At 38.1% G+C, this 21,604-nt stretch overlaps 7 protein-coding genes and 2 non-coding genes across 9 annotated transcripts; 6 read left to right on the forward strand and 3 right to left on the reverse strand.

The window, feature by feature from the left end:
* Nucleotides 1–260: 260 nt before the first annotated feature.
* C5L36_0B06690 (uncharacterized protein) lies at nucleotides 261–2,960 on the forward strand (the record flags this gene model as incomplete). The annotated part of the gene is made up of 1 exon (XM_029465042.1): nucleotides 261–2,960. The coding sequence occupies one exon, from the start codon at nucleotides 261–263 to the stop codon at nucleotides 2,958–2,960; it is 2,700 nt and encodes an 899-aa protein (XP_029320901.1).
* Nucleotides 2,961–3,292: 332 nt separating this feature from the next.
* On the reverse strand, nucleotides 3,293–4,747 carry C5L36_0B06700 (uncharacterized protein; the record flags this gene model as incomplete). Its single annotated transcript, XM_029465043.1, has 1 exon — nucleotides 3,293–4,747. The coding sequence occupies one exon, from the start codon at nucleotides 4,745–4,747 to the stop codon at nucleotides 3,293–3,295; it is 1,455 nt and encodes a 484-aa protein (XP_029320902.1).
* A 3,417-nt stretch (nucleotides 4,748–8,164) lies between these two features.
* On the forward strand, nucleotides 8,165–8,236 carry C5L36_0Btrna3E. Its single transcript has one exon. It is a non-coding gene; the product is annotated as a tRNA-Glu (tRNA).
* Nucleotides 8,237–8,244: 8 nt separating this feature from the next.
* C5L36_0Btrna4K lies at nucleotides 8,245–8,343 on the forward strand. Its single transcript has 2 exons — nucleotides 8,245–8,282; nucleotides 8,307–8,343. It is a non-coding gene; the product is annotated as a tRNA-Lys (tRNA).
* An 812-nt stretch (nucleotides 8,344–9,155) lies between these two features.
* On the forward strand, nucleotides 9,156–9,986 carry C5L36_0B06710 (uncharacterized protein; the record flags this gene model as incomplete). The annotated part of the gene is made up of 1 exon (XM_029465044.1): nucleotides 9,156–9,986. The coding sequence occupies one exon, from the start codon at nucleotides 9,156–9,158 to the stop codon at nucleotides 9,984–9,986; it is 831 nt and encodes a 276-aa protein (XP_029320903.1).
* A 73-nt stretch (nucleotides 9,987–10,059) lies between these two features.
* On the reverse strand, nucleotides 10,060–14,607 carry C5L36_0B06720 (uncharacterized protein; the record flags this gene model as incomplete). The annotated part of the gene is made up of 1 exon (XM_029465045.1): nucleotides 10,060–14,607. The coding sequence occupies one exon, from the start codon at nucleotides 14,605–14,607 to the stop codon at nucleotides 10,060–10,062; it is 4,548 nt and encodes a 1,515-aa protein (XP_029320904.1).
* Nucleotides 14,608–14,872: 265 nt separating this feature from the next.
* Nucleotides 14,873–16,618, forward strand: C5L36_0B06730 (uncharacterized protein; the record flags this gene model as incomplete). Its single annotated transcript, XM_029465046.1, has 1 exon — nucleotides 14,873–16,618. One exon carries the CDS (start codon nucleotides 14,873–14,875, stop codon nucleotides 16,616–16,618), a length of 1,746 nt encoding a protein of 581 aa, XP_029320905.1.
* A 503-nt stretch (nucleotides 16,619–17,121) lies between these two features.
* Nucleotides 17,122–18,051, reverse strand: C5L36_0B06740 (uncharacterized protein; the record flags this gene model as incomplete). The annotated part of the gene is made up of 1 exon (XM_029465047.1): nucleotides 17,122–18,051. One exon carries the CDS (start codon nucleotides 18,049–18,051, stop codon nucleotides 17,122–17,124), a length of 930 nt encoding a protein of 309 aa, XP_029320906.1.
* Nucleotides 18,052–19,114: 1,063 nt separating this feature from the next.
* On the forward strand, nucleotides 19,115–20,638 carry C5L36_0B06750 (uncharacterized protein; the record flags this gene model as incomplete). Its single annotated transcript, XM_029465048.1, has 1 exon — nucleotides 19,115–20,638. One exon carries the CDS (start codon nucleotides 19,115–19,117, stop codon nucleotides 20,636–20,638), a length of 1,524 nt encoding a protein of 507 aa, XP_029320907.1.
* Nucleotides 20,639–21,604: the final 966 nt, after the last annotated feature.

Below are 21,604 nucleotides of genomic sequence, written 5' to 3' on the forward strand. Positions count from 1 at the left end.
TCTATCAAGCTTTTCTTGGCATCTTACTCTTTGACATCATCCTCTTTGGCATCTTATTGCTTGGGACAGGGCCGATGGTTTTTACCTGTGATGTTGGACAGGAAATAACTTTTTTAACCGTCCGCTAGTGAATCACGTGCGAGCATGTTTTTATTTTTTTTTTTCACATTCTTAATATCAGAAACAGCACTATATATAAGACTTATCTTCGTTTATTCGATTATTCTCCTCAACCAGACGTTGTTGAGCCTCGATTGATTATGGGGCCTCATAGGTTTGATTCAGAGGATCCACGGTATCCTAATTTACCGGACACAGATTTGATATTATGGTCGGATTATGATGATTATTTATCAAATAATTCATCTGATGTGAGTGTTGACGGTGATGACCTTCACAAAACACCTAAAAACAGGAAAGAATCAACTTCTAGTCAAAAGTCTATGGGGCTACCCTTGTTGCATATTTTTAAAAGTCACACACAGACTGAAACCGATCACAAGTCTACCAAATCTGCAAAATCCGTTAAATCAGGGAAATCTACCACTGTTGGAGGCCGGCGGTCAGATTCTGTCTCTTCTGGTAACTCTTCGCAAACAGGTTCGATGTTTGGAAGACTACATTTACCCAAGCTTTACCGTGCTGGGAGATCAGACCCTATGCAGCCAACCAAATCACATGTCATAGCTGCCGGTGGCCGAGAAAAAAGCCACTCTGATCGGGAATTTTCCAAATTTGATGAAGAATCTGCTATAGGAACTGCTGAAAAGCACTATCCTGTTGGGGGAAATGTCAGTGAGGGTGAAAGTGAGCAAGCAAGTGGCTATAGCTCAAACGAAAATGATGCTCATGATTATGATAAAGAATTTGGAAATAAAGTTGATATAGACGATCATGCAAAGCGATATGTGACAGACACAGAAGATGATACTGATTTTCTAGCACATCCCAAGAATGGTATTGTACCTCCATCTATCTTAAAGCCCTCTCCTAAAGAAAATCAGCCCGAGTTTAATTCCGATCTTAATGAAAACGGGTATGATAGTGAGAATGAAAATCTCCCCGAGGCTAAAGAAGATATCAAAAGAAGGAAGAGGAAATCGAGACGGAGGAAAAAAAGAGCCAGAAAGTATGCCGGTTCACAAAGTAAAAAAGAGCGTACAGCGTGGGAACCAGGGATTGATTTGCGTACGACTAATGTGTTCCTAAATACACCCGGTTCGATCATCACAGTAACAGATTATTCAAAGACTAGATACCGCGTCACACACTATGATTTATATTCGGAAATGAATTCCAAGTTCGATAAATTTTTAAAAAACGACGATACCATTTTGAGTCCACACGATTTTAACGAGGAAGAGGAGAACGATGATCCTGAATTTCAAGCGTTTATGGAATACATGAATAAAGTGAGTGACTCAAAGTTTCAGGTTGAAAATGCAATTAAAACGAAGCCTAAATGGTCACAAGTTAGGTGGATAAATGTGAACGGACTATCCTGGGAATCAATTGCAATTATAGGGAAAAAGTACAACTTACATCCTTTGAGTGTTGAAGATTTGGTGGATATTCCTCAACGAACTAAAATGGATATTTATCAACAACATTTGTTTGTAGTTATGCCATTACTAAAATTACTTAAAACCAAAAGAGAACTAGAAACTCAAGATGAGGAGACATACCTTCAAAAATTAAGATATGCTGTCAGAAATTTATCACAAGATGACAATGCGAGTGTCTCAAATAAGTCGCAAGCAACTATAGATGTGACAATTCCTACCAAGAAAACCAAAACAATTACCACGAGGGAGCAACTCAATAGGGAATTTGCTAGTACACCAACACCTTACGATACCAGTGGTAGTATTTTGCCGAGAACTACAAAGACATTATCAGATGAATATAACGATGAACAAGATAGGAAATTAGCGTATGAGATTGAACATTCATCGACAAACAGGCGCCTGACAGACCTTACCTTTATCTCTTCTACTAAGTCCAGAAAATATCGATCACGAATGTCGACAATTAATCACATGAGACCATTGATGTCCAAAAACTTAGCTGTGGGTGTCGAACAAGTATCTATGTACTTGACCACGGACGGTACAGTAATTACATTCTTTGAACACTCTGCGTCTGAGATTGAAAGTGCCATTTTATCACGGTTATCTGCTGAATATACCATACTTCGAGAATCATGCAACCCATCAATTCTCTTTCATTCAGTACTTGATGCCAACGTGGATTTGTTATACCCTGTTATTACCGCATACACGCGTATATTGAATGAAAAGGAAATGGAGGTTCTAACGGCATCATTGCCAGACTTACAGCACACACAGGAACTTCACCTTATGCTCAATGAGCTAGCCATATTGAAAAATTCAATACTCCCCATATCTTCCTTAATTACACAAATTAAGGAACTGAGCATAGACCCGACTTCCCCCTTCATTGACGAATCTTGTAAGTTGTACCTAGCTGATATAGACGATCATATTTGCGCATTTATTGATGAGATAGACAGTATGACAATGACAATCTCAAATCTTATTGATTTGATTTTTAACACTCTCTCGGTGGCAACTAATACTTCCATGCAACAGTTGAGTTTGGTTACTGTGCTATTCCTACCATTAACATTCTGGGCCGGTTATTTTGGGATGAACTTTAAGACCTTTGGGAATTTGGACTCCAGCGTGACTTTTTTCTGGAAATTGGCTATTCCATTTACTGCTGTCATGATGATCATGGTTATGTGGAGCAGTGTTTGGCGAGTTATTAGTCGAGTCAAGAGATTGTTGCTACTAGTATGGATGTTCCTCAAACAAAGATGGCGAGGTGAAGAAAGTAGTAACAGCCATACAACCAAACTCGACATACATAGATGGGAAAAATTTAGACGGGCTGCTCAAAGAAGTTTGTCCAAAAAAAGAAAAACAAAGTATCTATAAATACATTCCAAGATTAAATAGATAATTTAGGTTATAGATAGTTATGTATGTAAATATATATATATAAATATATGTATATCTGATCGAAGGACTTTTCGGTATGAAAAGTGTTTGATGTGCTTATATAGTAAAAAATGAGCTTTATTCGGTAAATGTAATTGATGTATTTGTAAACCCGCCAAATGAGAAAGTAAAAAAATAATAGAAGAAAAAAAAACTTAAAGCCAACAAGATAAATTCCAAGAAAAAGCAAAGAGTGAAAAGATGTAATGTCCATAAAATGAAAAAGTAAATAAATAATAGCTGTGAGTTTTTCTAATGTAGCAAATAAATCAATGGAATTTAAAACGAATATCGTTCAATTGATCTGCCCACAATTCATTTGAACTTAATTCAAAAGAATTGATAAATGAATTATGGTCAACCATGTGAGAGTTGGAATCAAACAACGAAGAGTTGTAAGTGTTTGTGGCGACTGAAGACACCAACGAATTGTTGTTTTTTGAAATGATCGGAATTGAAATTGGATTCAAGTTTGTGTAAGAATCATTAGCGATCATAGAATGAGAACCCTGATGGAAGTCATTACAATCGTTATTGAACTTACTGTTATGGTTACTATTGCTGTTGTTGTTGTTGCTGCTGTTGTGGGTGATGAGAGCGGCATTAGCAGTAGTATGATTTTTATTGGTAATAAATGACTCAGTGTTGTTCAAGGTACCAATTTCGTAATCATCAAACAAAAAGACATCATTATCATTTGAATTAACATCGATTTTCTCATCATTAAATGAATCCATAATCGAATTCAAATAATTGTCCTGTTGATTTGAGAAATGAATTGAGTGTTCTTGATCAACAGTGAATCCATTTTTTAAACCATTTTCAATTAAATAATTCAATCCTTCAATATTTCTTTCAATCATTAACATGTCAACAATCCCAGTAAATGAAGTCAAATTGATGTTATGGAAAAAATCATAAATAAAATACTTTGACTTCAAGAAATTCGAATAGTTAGGATCGGAATCCAATGCTTTTCTAAATGGACACTTGTTGAAAAGAGTAAACAACAGGGTGACACCAATTGAGTAGAAATCAACCTTATCGGATAAATAGTAGTCGGCATCCCCATGTTTAACTAGAGCTTCAGGTGCCATATACTTTTCTGTTCCGACATTATAATCGGTACTTTTCAAGGATCTAGTTGAAAGGCCCCAATCACATAGCTTGATGGTACCATCGTTCATTAACAAAATGTTCTCTGGCTTGATATCTCTATGATAGATGCCTCTTGAATGTACAAATTGGATCGTCTCGAGCAACTGCTTAAGAAAGTCAACAAAGGCATAATGGTTGTTTTGTAGATTCAATCCCAAATGCGTCTTATTATGAATTGCATCATACAAATCACCACAGTCTGCAAACTCTAAAACCATAACGTGATACTTCTTCGTATCAAAGTGATCAATCAGCTGGGTGACATTCGGATGATAACCAATGGCCTTCATAATTGCAATCTCGTGGTTGAACATTGTTGTGACTCCATTGACAGATCTCTTTAACGCCTTAATGGCAACCTTAGCATTCGAATTCATGTCCAAGGCACACGTGACCTTGCCAAAGGACCCCGTTTGTAGATTTTCAAGAAATTGGTACCTGTTGTTCAACAACGCCATGCCCTTCTGGTACTGCAGATAATTGTCGAGGGTAGACTTGAATCCGTCCGATAACTGCGACACGTTAGATGGGAAAGCGGCGTTTGCGGAGACTAAAGCAGAAGCCATTTTCTTTCGTCGACTATTATTTTTATCTTTAGGACTTGTTTGATACTGAGAAAGTTGGGGGAGAGTTCTATAGGAGAAAGCCTTTAGAAGTAGACGTGTGAACCGAAGCAGAAGCAATCGATGAACAAGAAGAAGGAGGGAAAAAAAAACTAGAAGAAGCAAATGCAATCAGTAGACAACCTAAAGAGGACAAAGGGTGGAGATGAGATTGGTTAAATATAAATAAATAACAGCACGCCACAGCTGGGGTACTTTCCCCAAAACGAGTTGTCTGTCATCTCCTTCTCTGAATTTGCCCTCGCTTACTCAACAAAAAGGTGACTCAGCGATAAGGGCGCAAATATTGAAACGGAAAACTAGAGCGAACACTAAAGCCAACACTAGACCGAAAACTAGACCGAAAGATTGAAACTAGCGCAAGACCGAAATCCAGGGGGGGGGGGGGGGGAGATAAGAGTCATTTCCGTCGTATGCATCCACCTTGGTTTTTCCGGGTTGGGCGCTCTCTCGGGGGCTGTGGCTGGCTCGCCAAAAGGGGAAGGTGTGTGGTGGGGGGCAAGAAGAGAAAGAATAGAGTGGTGTCCCTCATTCTTCGAGAAGGTTCTACATTGTCTGTGGTTGTTGGTGTTGTTGATGTTTATAATTGCCACAAATGGCGGTATGGGGATAGAGGAAGAGGAGAGACAGAGAGACAGAGAGAAGGGGAAGGGGGGGCATACAACAAGGACACGTTCTCCAATTCTGTTGGTAGATGGCGCCTGTAGTTTACTTGTAGGAGTGGTTCTTTGAATGACAACATGGACACGGAGGGAGGAGAAAGAAGAAGAGAGAAAGAACTACAGCCTTGCGTAGAGAGATAACAAAGACTATCGCTATCGGTGTGGCTATTGTCTATGGCTATGATCGAGAGTCTAATTTTGACAGCGAAATTTAATGCTCGACAAGAGCGCCTTATCGGCGGAAGTGCTGGTAAGAAGAGTGGTCCGGACATACCGGGAAAGATGTCCGTTTCCGCAATGGGTGAGGAGCGGTAGCGGCAGCGGCAGCCGGAGACGGAGACGGTGATGGTGGCGGTGGTGGTGATGGTGGTGGCGGTGGTGGGGAAGATGTGGTAGAGGAATGTCTCTGTCTACAAAGGTTATTCTCTCTCCTGAGTTGCTTGTATTTCCTAGGAGGGCAAGTAAATATGGGCCTTGCACAGGCACTGTCTGTGGTTGATTAGAAGGCTGCACCGGAGAGCACTGGTGTCTGCATGTAGTATTGTGGAGCGAGGCCGTTGTAGACACGGCGGTGGAGGGGAATGACAACGCAAACTAGTTACCATGTTGATAGTTGCCATGTCTCAACATGGGCTCTACATGGGAGAGAGGAACATGCTCGGATAAGGATGGAGGGCACATGTGGGAGGGAAATGGGAATGGCTTAGGAAACTGAGTGTAGAACAGTGGAAAGATAACGATGCAGTAGATCATTAGATAACTATCCATTGGTTAGTGCTATAAAGACGTGAATAGAAAACATCAACATTGGCACGCTCAAGGGAGAAAAATTACCACAAAGAAAAACTGTGTAACATTATCCATCCTTCTCTATGGAAGGTTTCCCCCATCGCTTCAGTACTTTTCCGCATTGGATTGTACAGAAATGGAAGTGTGTTTCAAATTAGTAATATTTTGTCAGACAAGAAAAATGTGAGTGCCAACGCAAAGTCCACAAATGCGTTACTATATAAACAAAAACACAACTTACAATGGTGGAAAAACTGATTTATATAGACACACTCAGAAAACACTAGTTGAGGCTTCAGTTGTTAGTTCTCTACACACACTGAATGAGGTGATAATGCTTGGGATTTTTAGTTAACCATATGGTACTTTGAAACCGTTCAGACTCTATACAAAAACATGTGTTCCTGATTGAATAACTGAAAGTCGAAACACGTTGTCTCTACATCGGGTTTCTTTGTTCATCACTTACTTATTGATTTTTCTGTGAACAAAATACACAAAATGCACTGTGCAAAGCTGAACCGGAATTTGATATTTACCCGCACATACTAATAGTCGTACCATTAAGTAGAAAAGCTTGATAAGCATATATTTCATGAATCACACAGTAATTGGGGATGGTTACATCGAAAAACTATGTTCCCGGAGTATTACTGTTAATTGCACCAGATCTTCCTTTTAATGTTTGACAATTTAGGTTTCATTTCTCATTCACTGCTCCCAACTACCAGTGTAACAGGGTAGAAATTGCCCCATCAATTCGTGTAATACAACCGCTCCACAGTAGTTAACGGGGTTGCTTTTCATGCTCCAAATAGGCCAATTTATCCGAGAGTAACTAATTTTTTTCAAACTGGTGAGTTTGGTTCCAAAGAAATTGGCGGTTGATAAAGACTGGTCTTTGTTTTTTTGCTTTTTATTAATATTTTTATAGGCCAATGGAAAGTTATATTTTACTCACGGTTGTTGAAACAGCCAACAAAGTCATTCACCTGCTACAACTAAGTGCTAGACTATCGGTATGAGCGAAACCAATTAGTTCTAGACAAGCGAACTGTCAGAACTAGGACTAGCTATTTTCTATCTTATGTAGTAACGATTAAATCTCTGACTCTTGGAGAGGTTAGTCCACATGCAGGTATCTAGCTTGAATCACACCTGATATTCCTGTAAATATCAAGTTATTTCTTTTTGATTAGTTTGTTTTTAAATGATATTTTATATAAATTCTCTCGGTAGCAGTTCATTCTATAACTTTGGTATAGATATCCAAAGTAAAATCAATGTAGGCTAGCCACGAAAACATTTGTTTCTGACGTTGTGTATGAACATTATACAAAAAAAAAATTCACACTAGTTTTGTGATATTATCTCTTTGTTATAATAGCAACGGAAGCTCTTAAGCGAAAGGAAATGATTTGTTATAAAAAAATTCTACAATTGCGGACTTCACATTTTGAAATATTAAATCTTTAGTATCACTGAGAATAATTGTACTACTGCTTTAATGGAATTTTATAGATAGTTATTTTCATCTTTAGACAACAAATTAATAATGCTTAACAAAACCTTTAAATCTCTTTAAGTCCCAGAAAAAATAAAACAAATGTTATATTAAAGGTCAACCATTGAAATTCATCTAAGAGATCAGACAAAGGACTGTCTCTCTATTTCCTCATCGGGTAATCATATAGAAGGTTGAAGAAGATTGTAGAAGGTTAAACAGAAGTTCTAGAAAATAATTAAATCCCTCAAAATGCTATTTGTAAATTAAAGAATTACTATTTAAACAGAGGACATTCCATATATGTTCTCAGAGAATTAACGTATAAAAATATATAAGATATAAATAAGCAAGAATCAGATTCTAAAGTACCCACCACCAGCAACACTTTCAATTTCAACAATATCTGATATAGTGTAACGGCTATCACGGTCCGCTTTCACCGGGCAGACCCGGGTTCGACTCCCGGTATCGGAACATTTTAAGCCTGGTTAGCTCAATCGGTAGAGCGTTTGACTCTTAAGATTTTCTTCTTATAAAGAAGTGCAATCAAAAGGCTGCGGGTTCGAGCCCCGCATCGGGCTTAACTTTTTTGTGTTTTTTGATGTTTGATACATTAGTATTTGGGGGATATATTTAAACTATTAACACAACAGTAGTGACTTGGCTGTCTACTTTAAGAAAACTGCTTTCCAAAAAACTAAAGTTGTACATCCGGAAAAACAGGTTCTTACCAGTTATTTATCTGAAACTCGTTACCATATTCAAAACTATGCATGCAGAGGTTCCAAATTTCCCGATAAAGAGCCATGTACAGGATACAACCATTTAGTGTTTGATTTGCTTAGGTTTCACGTAGTAATTGAACGACTAAATAATTGCTACACTTTGTTGAGGAATTGCGATATAACTGCAGAGGCGATAGGGGAATACGTAGCAGTGGTATTGGTGTGCTAGTCTCCGCCCCTCCTCTTTTTATTACTAGTGTATTCATAGGAGCATATTATTGCGGGCATCTGTAACTATTGCAATGAATTTAATTGTGGTAGTGCTTTTTAGTTCTTGCAGAGAAGGATGCCAACATAAGCACAACTCTCTTGATCAAGTGAATAGGTAGACGTTATTCACAAAAAGAGGTCCTCGACTTTGTATTGTAAACTCAAACTAATAGCCTTATTCACCAGAGATTGAGTTAACAGAATCCCCCCTTTAAGGGAAGCAAATTGTATACAGCTTTTATATGTTAAATACAGAAGGACGCGTCATCAATGGAGTGTCAAAGGGAAAAAAAAGTGGCGAACGCGTTTCTTCATGGATTTAACATTTGTTCACAGTTCAACTCTACGAGTGCCTTCTTTTACTTTTCTAGCTTTATTCGGGAACAACCAAGAAACAGATGGCCTTCAACCCCTACTCAGACAACACAGGCTACAGCCAAGGCGGCTTTGATAACAACAGCCATAACAATGACTCTCAATTTGGAGGAAGTCAGGGAAAACCAAGTTATACCAAACAAACCCTAGTTCCGGTAACTATCAAAATGTTGAATGAGGCGTCTGTTGAGGGAGGACAGGATGGTAATTTTATCTGGAATGGTGTTGAAATGGTGTATGTGCGATTTATTGGAGTCATTAGGGAAATCGATTCGAGTAACCCAGCTCACTCAATGTATAAACTGGAAGATGGTACTGAAACTATAGGTGTTCGAGTTTGGAACACTGACGCAGATATTGACCAAATGGAACATGAAAATGATTCAGAATCTGGCTTCCAAAAACCAAAGCTATCAAAGGATGATTATGTTGAAGTGGTCGCTACAGTCAAAGAGTTCAATAGTAAGATCCAGATTCAAGCACAGAGAATGTCAAAGATAGTGGATTTTAATATGATTCCGTATCATTTACTCAATGTTGCGAAAAACTATGTTATGGTTCAAAATGGAGGACCTCTTGCTAATACAGGCATTGCATCTTCATCTGCAGGTGCTGATGCTTCCAGCTCGTTGTTTGTCAAAGAAGACGAAGCATCTAGCTCGTTACCTATTGCAAAACAAATTCATGCGTTCCTAAAGAAACATGGTCAGACCATGACAGATGGTATTCCAATCCAATATATAGTTCAAGAGACTAACTTTTCTAAAGAGCAGGTCGAACAAGCTATGTCTGAACTGCTCGATGATGGTGCTGCTTTTTCCACAACTGATGATAACCAATTCTTAGCTTTATGAAAATCGTTTCTACTTGCGTTTTTTCCTTCACTACCTCCCTTTTTATGTTACATAATTTTTACTGTAAATTGTATTATACAAAGACACTATCGACAACATGTGCAGATCTAGCTGCGAAAAATGCAGCCCATAAATCTTCATCAGCAATTATTTCACCTTCCTTTTTGCTGCTATCATTCACTTTAGTGAGCTCTTTTGCCTCTAAGATGTTCTCATCAATTTCTTCTATCTCATTGTTTTCTTCAGAGGGTGCATTTTTTCTAACTTTTGCTGCTTGAATCCGCTTTTTAGTAGACAAATATGCAATACTTTCCTCTATCGTTCCTTCTATGATAAAACTCCAGACCGTGGTCTCCCTAGTTTGCCCAATTCTGTGAATTCTGTTGATGGCTTGGAGCTCAAAAGACAAGTTGACGATAGGTTCACATAAGAAAACATGGGAGGCGTTGGTGAACGTCAACCCAGCAGCTTGTGCTACCGTATTCAACAAAAAACAGCTAATAGAGGAATCCTTTTTGAAATCAGTAATATCTTGATTCAACTTGCTATTTTCCCCCTTTTTCTTAGCTTTACCACTGCTAATGGTTTTATCCATCCAACTACGATGCTCAACACCTTCATATCTTAAGGCCTTACCTAAAAGTAATAAAAACATATTCCATTGCGAGAAAATTAAAATCTGAGTGCCGGGGGTCTTATTGATGAGGTACTTAACCTGTCTAATAATCATGTCTACTTTAGTTCCATATTTTCTTTTCAAGGGGATGTTGGAGATATCACGTAATTCAAAAGTAGGGAGCTCTTGATAAACATAATCCATGTCTTTCTCAAATAGCCTTCTATTTTTGAGCAATTTGATACGTTCTAGGTCATGCTGTTCTTCAGCAGCAATGCCATTGTTCTGATTGTGACTAGTTATCCGATGAACTTCTTCCCTGTTTTCATGCAAGGATTCAATAACTTCACCTTTCAAACCGCCCCTCGAGTAGATGAAATTATACAATTCATCCTCCTTCAACTTCTTATTGCACATAGGGCATGTTTTTTTGGTTTTCATCCACTCCGCTAAGCAATCACGACAGTATTTGTGTCCACATTGAGTTAGTGATCCAACTAAAATTTTGAATCTACAAATAACGCAAGAATCCTCACCAAATTCGGTAGAGTCTTGCTCTCTTTTAGTACTTAATGTTTTTAAATAATTCAGTCGGTTATTCAAGTTTTTCATCTTCACTTTCTCATTGTCGATTTTCTTACTAATCTCCTGAATTTCCATCAATGCAACATATTTGGGAGAATCGCCCAATTTATCAGGAAAGTAATTAGTCAAAGAATCAGATCTACTTTGTAAAGCTTTGAAATAAGCAACCTTTGCGTTGAAAACAGCATTTACAACATCAAACACCTTTGTTTTCATAGTGCTCAACTTGTTCAATTCGCCTTTCATGCAATCCTTCAATAGTTTAACAAGATAATCAATGGTAGAATACTGCAGAGTACCGGCTTGATACCCCTGTAGTTCTCCGACCAATTCAAGAACAGCAGTATGTAAAGAATACCTTGGGTTTAAAGTGCCCTGAGGAATGTACGCTTTCCGTAATGTCTCCAACTCATGATAAAGCTCTGTTTTAGTTCCACTTTCCATAAATGTACGTTGGAATTTATTCGTACTATTCGTATACAACATATCTTCCGTTGAATTAATTGCCTTTTCACGGTCTTCTAGAATTAACTGAAGCTGGTCAATATATGCTTGCGAATTCTCTTGCAGTAAAAGATACGAGAAGTATTCGTTACCTGTTTTTTCTGTATCATCGGTCACAGGGACACGCTGAAATTCATACAACGTTTGAAACCAACAGTTTATAATGGTAGACTGTCCATTGAGTTGTTCGATACACTCCTTGGCACGGTTGAGAACAAAGGTTATACCTAGAGATGTTGAATACTCCTCAAACGTTTTCTGATAACTTGGAATACTATCGCAAATAAGTGGCAATTCTATTGAACCTGCTCCAACTTCTTCCGTAACATTCCTTTTGTCATCATCTTCTTCAACGTCTTCAAATGATTTTGGAACTTCTTTGATTTGATATTTTTCATATCCTCCAAACAATTCCTCTAGTTTAAGGATACTTTCATCCGTCCTTTTCAACGGCTCCTCTAGCAAAATATTCAAAATTTCATCGGCTTTTCCATAATACCTAACTTCTAACTCATGAAATCTCTGTTCCACAGCAGTTAGTGTATTGCTAATATTATTGTTCTTTTCATTTTCATCTTCGTTGTCATTTTCTCTGTTGTTTAGGTCTACTAAATCACTGAAGTTATCAGGAAGGGGATGCATAGGTCTATAGTGTTGATAATAAGCGGATGCTAACATGAAATATGACTGGTGTAAACATTCTAATAAATTTCTTATCCTCAAGCTCCAAGTGATTTTAGTATCTTCATCATCTTTTCTTCTATAGTTTTTATACTCTTTGATCTTCTCATTGATTTCATCTATAAGGCCTCTAAAAATTTTAACAGACTCTTCTGGTTGCCTTAAGAATTCATTTATCTTACCTAGTTTTAATCTGCTCCTAATACAGTTTAAAAAGGAAGTACTACTTTCCAATTCATTTCGTAAAATCAAATCTTTTAAGACATCTTCCAACGTACCCATAATGAATTCATGATTCTTTTTCAGTTTTGATGTGGTCGCCAATACAGGGGAATTACTTGCATCAACATACATATTTCTCCTCAACTGATCTCCCGCCAATAATGCATGACAACAAATCATTCTCAACTTTGAACTCCAAACTCTCATGCCTGCTTTAGATCGGTCATAGTCAAATCCTTCACCTATAGGTTCACCATTACTATTCAATCCAACTTGCTCCAAAAATCGACTAAACAAGTCACAATAGTTATCATATTCAATGGTAGAAAAGGGTGATCTTAGCATAATTCGAGTCTGTTTTGGGAGATTTACTTGATTACCAATCATCTCCTTGGTATGCCTGATACAGATACTTTTAAATAATCTGTCAAAAAGTGGACGAGGTATGTGCTCCCAATGCTCTGACGAAATCTTATCTAGTGGATATAACCTTAAAGACCTCATTAACGAATGTAAATCCTGTAAATCCTTCCTAATTATAGTACCCGAAACACACCACGTATGCACCCTTGGAATGATTCTAGAAAAATGGCCCACACGAGATATTGAAATTGAAGCAAGTTGAGCTTCGTCCAATACCAACCTGTAGAATTCAAGTAACATCAACGGAGAAGAATAATCTATACGTTCATAGTTGTTTTTCCTCTTGGGCCTAGTAGTAGGCTTGAATATGGCCCTATCTAATTCCCTTGAAAGTATATTATAGGATGTCAGCACTATATCATAAGAAGCAAGCATCTCACCAACAGATGTAGGTGTTATAGAATGATCTTTTTCTTCCATATAGAGAATACCAGGGTATACATAGACACTTAATTCTGGACACACGGCACGTATTTCTTCATTCCACTGGCTTAAAATTGTTTCAGGACATAAAATCAAGGTAGTTTTTGACTCTTTTATTCTACGGCTTGGATCTAAAATATCATATTTCATATTATATGACAAACTCTTACGTGGATTTAGCTTGATGAGAGTGGTAATTTCTAATGTTTTACCCAATCCCATCTCCTCGCATAAAAATCCCTTAGCAGGAGGTCGCCCAAAATCCAATGAAGCGAAGTAATCCATAACCGTATCATATGTACATATTGATCCTGTATATTTATTATACCAATATATCGTAGGTTGTGTGCAAAACTTTATTCTCGTCCAACCTGGCATAATTCTATCTAAATATATCGATAAAGCGTTACTATCAACATCACTTTTGAATTTGATATCTGACAAGGAGAAACCTTCAGCATTAATTTTCATTTCCACCGATTCATGCTCAAGCATCCATTTGAGTGAATCCACCTGAAAAGGTAATAGTGTTTTCGATATTCCTTCGATTTCCAGGAATCTTACGTTAGAATTATAGCTTTTGCGGGTATTTTCAGTGATTAAAGAGTAAAATGAATGAACTGACGGTGGCGTCAAATTTGAGCATGACATTTGATACTCCGTGGGTTCTGGAATGGTTACTAATTCAACAAGCGAGTTTAAGTGTTTTAAAACGTCATCGGGTAAAACTGGTGAAACGCTCATATCCATAAACATCTCAAAACCTAGATCAAAACTGAGTACTCCGTTCCTTATTTTTAGTCCCTTAGCTGTAAATCCACCTGTATGAAACATTTTAGTAGCATATACTTTGGCATTTGTCATTAGAAAATGGATTGCAGAGATAAGCTGAGTGTATTCTTCTTCAAAGTGAAGATTGAAGAGAGAGTAAAGTCTCTCCCCTTTAAACTGCATTAATATGGAATGGGAGGAAATCACTGGCTTTTTCATCTTAACTTCCAGCTCTTCATCTACGATCATATCTTTCATGTCTAAATTGGTAGACAGGTGCAAATTATGACTAAACAACAACACCCCCTTTCTATCGGCTTTCTTCGCCCGTTTCCCCGTGGAGAGCCATCTCTCAATATGGTTTGCGTTCACAGTGGAGACATCAATTTGAAACATACCCAGATCTATGCAGATGGTGATCTACTCTAATTCAACAATTTCCCGATTAGGTACAAGAGACAATATTTCAGCTGAAGAATCAGCGCCATCCAAAGCCTATAGCAATCAAAATCCTCTCCGGAGACAAAATAATAGAAGTGTGCCATTTCATGCGAGAAGAAGTTTTGGAATTTTCTTTGTCCTCGATACTATAAATCTAACACCTTAACGTATAGTTCCGGGATATACACCTCCCTGGAGCTTCACACAGAGAGCGTATACGATGCTGGAGAACATCAGGCATATCATCAGACACGGTAGAAATGCCGTTGGGTCAGGTGCTGTGAAGAGAAACATCCCATCCGGTGTTCCACCGACTCCTGCAGCAGAAAGCCACCATTCTGAGTATTTGAAACCTGTTGCAGAGAATATTGTTAATGAGGAGATTCAAAGTTACGAGAAGAGAAAGCAAGAAGTCCATCAGTCCATTGAGAACTACACTCTTGGCGAGAAACTAGGAGAAGGTGCATTTTCCGTTGTCTATGCTGCGATTAACAAAGAAACCAAGGAGAAGGTTGCAATTAAAGTCATCAAGAAATATCAGTTAGACGAGAAGCAAAAGGCGAACGTCATGAAAGAGGTGAACTTGATGAGCCAATTAAACCATCCCAATGTTGTGAAATTGATTGATTTTATTGAAAATGATCACTACTACTTCATCATTCAAGAGTTGGTATCAGGTGGTGAGATTTTCAATGAGATTATCAAATATACATACTTTAGTGAGGACCTCTCTCGTCATGTCATTATTCAGGTTGCAGAGGCACTTCTTTACATGCATGAGATAGTTGGAATTGTCCATCGTGATTTAAAGCCGGAGAACATTTTCTTCAAACCGGTTAAATTCATCAAGGATGAACCAGCCGCTAGGTTCAAGAAATTGAGAAAATCTGATAATCCAAAGACTAAAGTAGATGAGGGTAGATTTGTCATGAATTACGGCGGTGGTGGTATTGGATTGATTAAAATAGGTGATTTTGGGTTATCTAAACAAATTTCACTTGACCAGTCTAACTCTCTTAAAACTCCTTGCGGTACTATAGGATATACTGCACCCGAGATTGTACGCGATCAAAGGTATTCTAAGGAAGTTGATATGTGGGCACTTGGATGTGTTTTGTACATCTTATTATGTGGATTTCCACCATTTTTCAATGACAATATTGAGGAGTTAACGAAAACCGTTGCTCGTGGTGAGTTCAAGTTCCTATCTCCATGGTGGGACGAGATTTCTGATGGTGCAAAGAACTGTGTTTCAAGATTGTTGACGGTCAATCCTGGCGAGAGATATAACGTTGAGCAGTTCCTTAATGATCCTTGGATTGTAGAATTCCTAAACAGATCTGAAAACTTGCAAGCCCAAGCACAATCTCAAGCACAAACCCAAGTACAAGTGCATGCGCCATTTCAGACACAAACTCAAGGCAATGCTCCAATACAAACCCAATCGTCTGAGGTTCGGTCTATTGGTACACCTGCATTATCGTCGGCTACTAATTCTGATGGTAGTGACAGGTCACCAGAAACACTTACGGGCGAAGCACAACCAAGACCAAACAAATCATACTCTACAATTCTAACTGTTCCCGAGGATCTGTCGCCATTTGACTCGGATATAGAGATGGATTACGATTTTGGAGTCGAGCTGAGAAGAGGTCCCGAGCTGATTGAGGAGTCTCTAGAACCTGCTCCGGCCTCGACCACCCATCGTGTATCGAAGTCGCAGATGAATAGAAAGAAAGAAAGCGGCAGGTTTACACCAGAGGTTATGGCCATGAGGGATATGTTTGATATGTCGCTTGCGGCTCATAGAATGCACGAGGAGCGTAAGGGCAGATTTACCCCAAGCAAGGGTATCATTGAGGAGGATGAAGACGGCGAGGAGTCAGGTGCGTTGAAGGATGCACCTGCAGGGTTTACATTGAATATGAATGATGCTTCTATTCTAGCTAGAAGAAGGAAAGTGTAATTTTAATTAGAACACATATAACCGTTCGTTATACCAAAGCATTTTTAATTTTATATTACAGTTGCCAATTTAAAGTTTTTTTTTATCGCTGTTGTCACTTTAGTTAGTTCAAAGTAGCAAACAAGAATGATTTACTCTGTTATGTTTCAAGTTAGCAGTCGTTGCTATTTAATACAACAGAAAGAAGTTTTATTTAGTATCGGTATAAATTGATTGATTTTCAGTAGCAATGGCAATGCTAATATTATCAACACTACTATTAATAGTCATAGTAATTATGTTATGAATAAAAAAACGATGAAATAGATTATAAAATAAGAAAACGAAGGTTTGAAATTTTAAAGAAAAAAAATACTGTTGATCTTTTTAATACTTTTTTTTGGAGTTTTGAGTGTTGTGTCTTGTTTTTTTGTTTTTTTCCTTTTTTTCTTTTCTTAAGAAAAAAAGAGCCAGGTATCATAATTGTAGAGCCAGGAATAGTCAGATCTATCTTAAAGAGTCCTTTAGAAATCACAATCCAAGTTGTATTTTAATTGACGTTGGTCGGTGAAGACACCCCAATGAGGTTCAACAGAGGAACCGGAAGTTTCTGGCTTCCAGGATTCATCGAATGCTTCAAAGACAAAGGTGTTGACACCCCAACCTCTCATTGCACAGATACCATCTTTCCAGAAAATCTTTGCATTTTCAACACTTGGAACAGAAGCACCATAGTTGGAGCCCTCGGTTGGCCAGCCGGTTTCACCAACGTAGAAATCGATGTCGGTGGAGCCTTTAACAGATTGAACAGTTTGTAAAGCTTGCATGATATCATCGAAGAAGGAGAAGGTAGAATTTTGGTTGGTTTGGCCTTGCCAGTAGGAGAAGGCATTTGCATAAATGACATCTGATTCTTGGATAGCTGGGTAAGCCATACCGTCGACCAACATGTTCCATGAGTCAACAGTACCAACAGGAACATCACCATAGGAGTTACCGTCTTTATCCTTGATATCAGCCAGCAATTCCTTGATTTCTTTAATCAAGGAGGCCAATTGCTCACCAGTCAAATCACCCCTGTACATAGCTTCGGAACCAACAAGAACAGAAGTGATGGAGGACTTGGAGATAGTTGGTAAGTAAGTTTTCATTGCTTCTTTCTCCAGCTCGAATTTATCACTTGGAGTTGGCCAGACACCCATTGTTAATTGGAAACCTGCCTGGTCTAAAGCTGGTGCCAGTTCCTGGAGTGTGTTACAATCGGAAGTGGAGTATGTCTTGACCTGGGTGGAGTAGGACTTGAGGGTGTCGAAGTCCTCAAGATAATCTTGGGTGTATTTACAGTCTCCGTTGTTGACCTTAACACCCAAGTTGAAACCGAGTGGAGCAATAGCTGCAGCAGGTGCAGCAGCAAGCGCAAGAGCAAGAGCAGAGAGAGTGACAGAAGAAAGCATTTTTGGTTTGGGAGAAGTACCTTAGTCAACCAAGAAGAAAAGAAGAATAAATCGTGGAAGGAATAAAGAAATAGAGCAGGTTGGTTGTCTTGTGTTGAGACATCATTGAAAACAAACACTAGCCTCGAGAATTGGGGAAATCAAACGAAAAACCTGCAAAATTCAATTTTACATTTTCTTATATTTTTTATGTTATTTTTATATTATTTTTATGTTATTTTTATGTTATTTTTTTTTTTTTTTCCTTTAAAATTTTATTTTCATTTGAATTTCGACTTTTGCCTCTGTTTAATTTCCGCATTTACTTTTCTCTGTTTTTCTTCCTTCTCGGCATTTAAAAATAGAAACATAAAAAAAAAACAAAACAGAGCAAACAAAAGAAAAAAAAAGAACAATTTCACTCCAAAACACCGGTGCACGGGTGAACGGACGTGAGAGTTAACAGGGTAATTTTCTCCTCTCTGAGTAACTGAGAGAGCGGAAACCAACAACGAGAAAACGGAAAGCGGAAAAACCAAAAAAAAAATAACAACAAATGCTAAAATTTCTGATACCATTGGAATTTGTGGCGCATGGCTCGGCACGTGACCGCGAGTGGCTCGGAGAAATAAGGAGAAACAAATGGTAGAAAAGGAGAAAGGGAAAAATCGGTGAAAACCGTGTGAACTTGAAAGAGCGAGAAAACACCGACAATTTCGAAACCCCGTGACATTTGCCAGCTCGTTTGGAGAGGTGGGGAATGTGCCGGAGATATTCGAGGAACTTTCTCGTAAACAAAGGGGCAATGCCTGTGTCGGAGTTAAAAGTCCAACTAGGTGAAGATTGGACGAATTCCCGCACTGTAAAGATGGCCACAGCCATGCGGATATACCTTATCCGCTACAGATGCAAAAGCCGAAAAACGGTCTAAGAGATTGTCTGGGATAGAGGGAATATATAAGGTAAGGATACTTTCCTTGTCATACTAAGTAAGATGTTCTTACTCTTGCGAACTTAAACAGTGTCCCATAATGGCTCCGGGGTGCAACCGTCAATAAGTTTATCTCTTTTCTGCATATCAGACATGACTCCCAATCCTTCTGACGATTCCTCTGAAAAAAATTCGGTAGACTGTTCTTCCTTAAACGATGAACCCATGTTATCCAATGAAAGTTATAATAAAAACTTCCATATTGACGAAACTGGATTGTTGACATTCCAACCATCTTCTCCGCTAAAGCCAAAGAATTGGTCAGTAAAGAAGAAGCTCATATACACCATGAGTTATAGTTTGGTAACTTTCGCTGCACAGTTGAACTCTACCACTACCTCGTCGGTCTATTTTGTCAAGGAAATGAAACACAACTATAATATTGGGAGAGAGGTTAGCACATTGTCAATATCTTTGTACATTCTAGGTATCGCCTTTGGTCCAATGGTTTTTGCTCCAATATCAGAAGTCTATGGCCGTAAAATCGGTGTTTTGATTCCTTTCCTTATTTCGTGCATGTTCACCTTTGCCACTGCAATATCTTACAACGTCCCCTCATTGATGATATGCAGGTTCCTTGCTGGTGTCTTCTCCGGTGCTCCAGTGGTTTCCTCTGGCGGTGTTTTGGCAGACTTATGGGAACCTGCATATCGAGGTGCGGCATTGGCCTTGTATGCATGTGTTGTTGCCAATGGTGCGGCCGTTGGCCCCGTAATTAGCTCGTTGTTGATTAACAGTAATTCCAGCCACCAATCATGGAGAATCCCACAATACTTTACAGGTCTATTACAGGGGACTATGTTCACATACGTTTTTTTTTGCACGAAGGAGACATACGAGCCTGTCATTCTACAGAAAATTGCAAAGAAAGAAAAGATTGTTTCTAACAAATGGGAGATCCATAGTGAAATGGACAAATGGCGAATCAACTGGGGAGAAATAATACGGAAACACGTTTATAGACCGTTTAAGATGCTAGTTACTCCAATTGTCTTTGTAATGGCCTTGTTTGCAAGTTATGTTTTTGGTATTCTTTATTTGATGATCACCAATATCTCTACAGCGTATGAGTTTGAGCATGGTTGGTATGGAACTACTGGCGAATTGCCCAACTTTGCCTTATTTATCGGTATTATCTTTGGTTGTATTATAAACATGTTGTGGGCATTCAGATACGCAAAAATGGTGAAGGCAAACGGCGGCAAAGCAATTCCTGAACAACGTTTCCCCATTATGATTATGTTTGGGTGGATGATGCCAGCAGGGATTTTCATTTTTGGTTGGACTTCCTCTCCAAATATTCATTGGATAGTTCCAATGGTTGGCATTATGCTAACTGGATGTGGCTTCATTAGTATTTTTCAGGGATGTTTAAACTACTTAGTTGACTTATACCCAAGATATGCAGCATCGGCAATTGCTGCCAATACCTTTCTAAGGTCTGTCTTTGCAGCCGTATTCCCTCTATTTGCAAGACAACTATTTTCTAATTTAGGCGTTCATTGGGGAGCTTCACTGATAGCATTCTTTGCTCTTGGGATGATTCCAATTCCAGTTGTGTTGTTTGTGTTTGCAGAAAGGGTGAGGAATATGAGCAAGGACTTATACATTGACTAATTCACCATTACATAAAACACTTAACTTGTGTCTAATTTTCAATGAGTGTCATTTTTAACCTATTGCCCTTTTAATATCTATCCGTTACATTATAGATGTTCTTTATTGCAGATAAAAGAATTGATTTGTGAATCTTGTTTAGCCATTGTTGCTTTTCGACTCGCTTCTTTTTCTTTTTCAGCCAAATGTATTATAACTACCATCTTTTTATGATACGCTGGATTTTTTATACGATCTTCTTTGTGATGGATATACCTTTTAAATATTTCAAAACGAAAAACCGAAACTTTGAAGTTTTGAAATAATCTAGAATCTTTTTGATGTCTCTTCCAGAATATACTTCACTAGCTCAGTTTTGCTGATGGATGAATTTCAAGCTTTGTATTTGAACTATAAGACCACTGTTCTTGGCACACAGTGTCGAACATAAAAAGGACCTGCATATGAAGGTTTGGTTACTGCAAAAATACGTCTTTCATCTTAAATAACCTCTCAATACTCTTGAATACCCCTGAGTTTATTTTAAATTTTTATTGCTAGTTATTTCCATAATCACTTAATCTGTGGCTAAGTTCTTTCAGAAGCGGAGAGTAAGAAAGGCAGAATCCTTTTTTTAAAAGTATTAAATTAATCGCAGACCTTCATTTTAAACATAAGATCTCCGAAATTTCCTTTTTTGGATTTTTGTCAGGGAAATACACTGTATTACAATATTATTCCATCATTTGCAACAACTTAACGCCGAGTTTGTTTTTTATGCTCTTCACTTTTAGCTTTTACCTTAAAGCTCTATGCAAATCTATAAGCACACTTTTATTCATCACTTTTCTTTTTTTATTGGCTGCTTTTTTTATTGGCTGCTTTCATTATTGTATATACTCATTTAGATTTGGGATAAAAAACTTGTTTCACTACCTGAAAACTTCGATTTTTCAAAAAGAAACTGCTTTTCAATCAAGCCATTCT

This window comes from Pichia kudriavzevii, chromosome 2 (genome assembly GCF_003054445.1).
Source record: "Pichia kudriavzevii chromosome 2, complete sequence".
NCBI lineage: Eukaryota > Fungi > Ascomycota > Pichiomycetes > Pichiales > Pichiaceae > Pichia > Pichia kudriavzevii.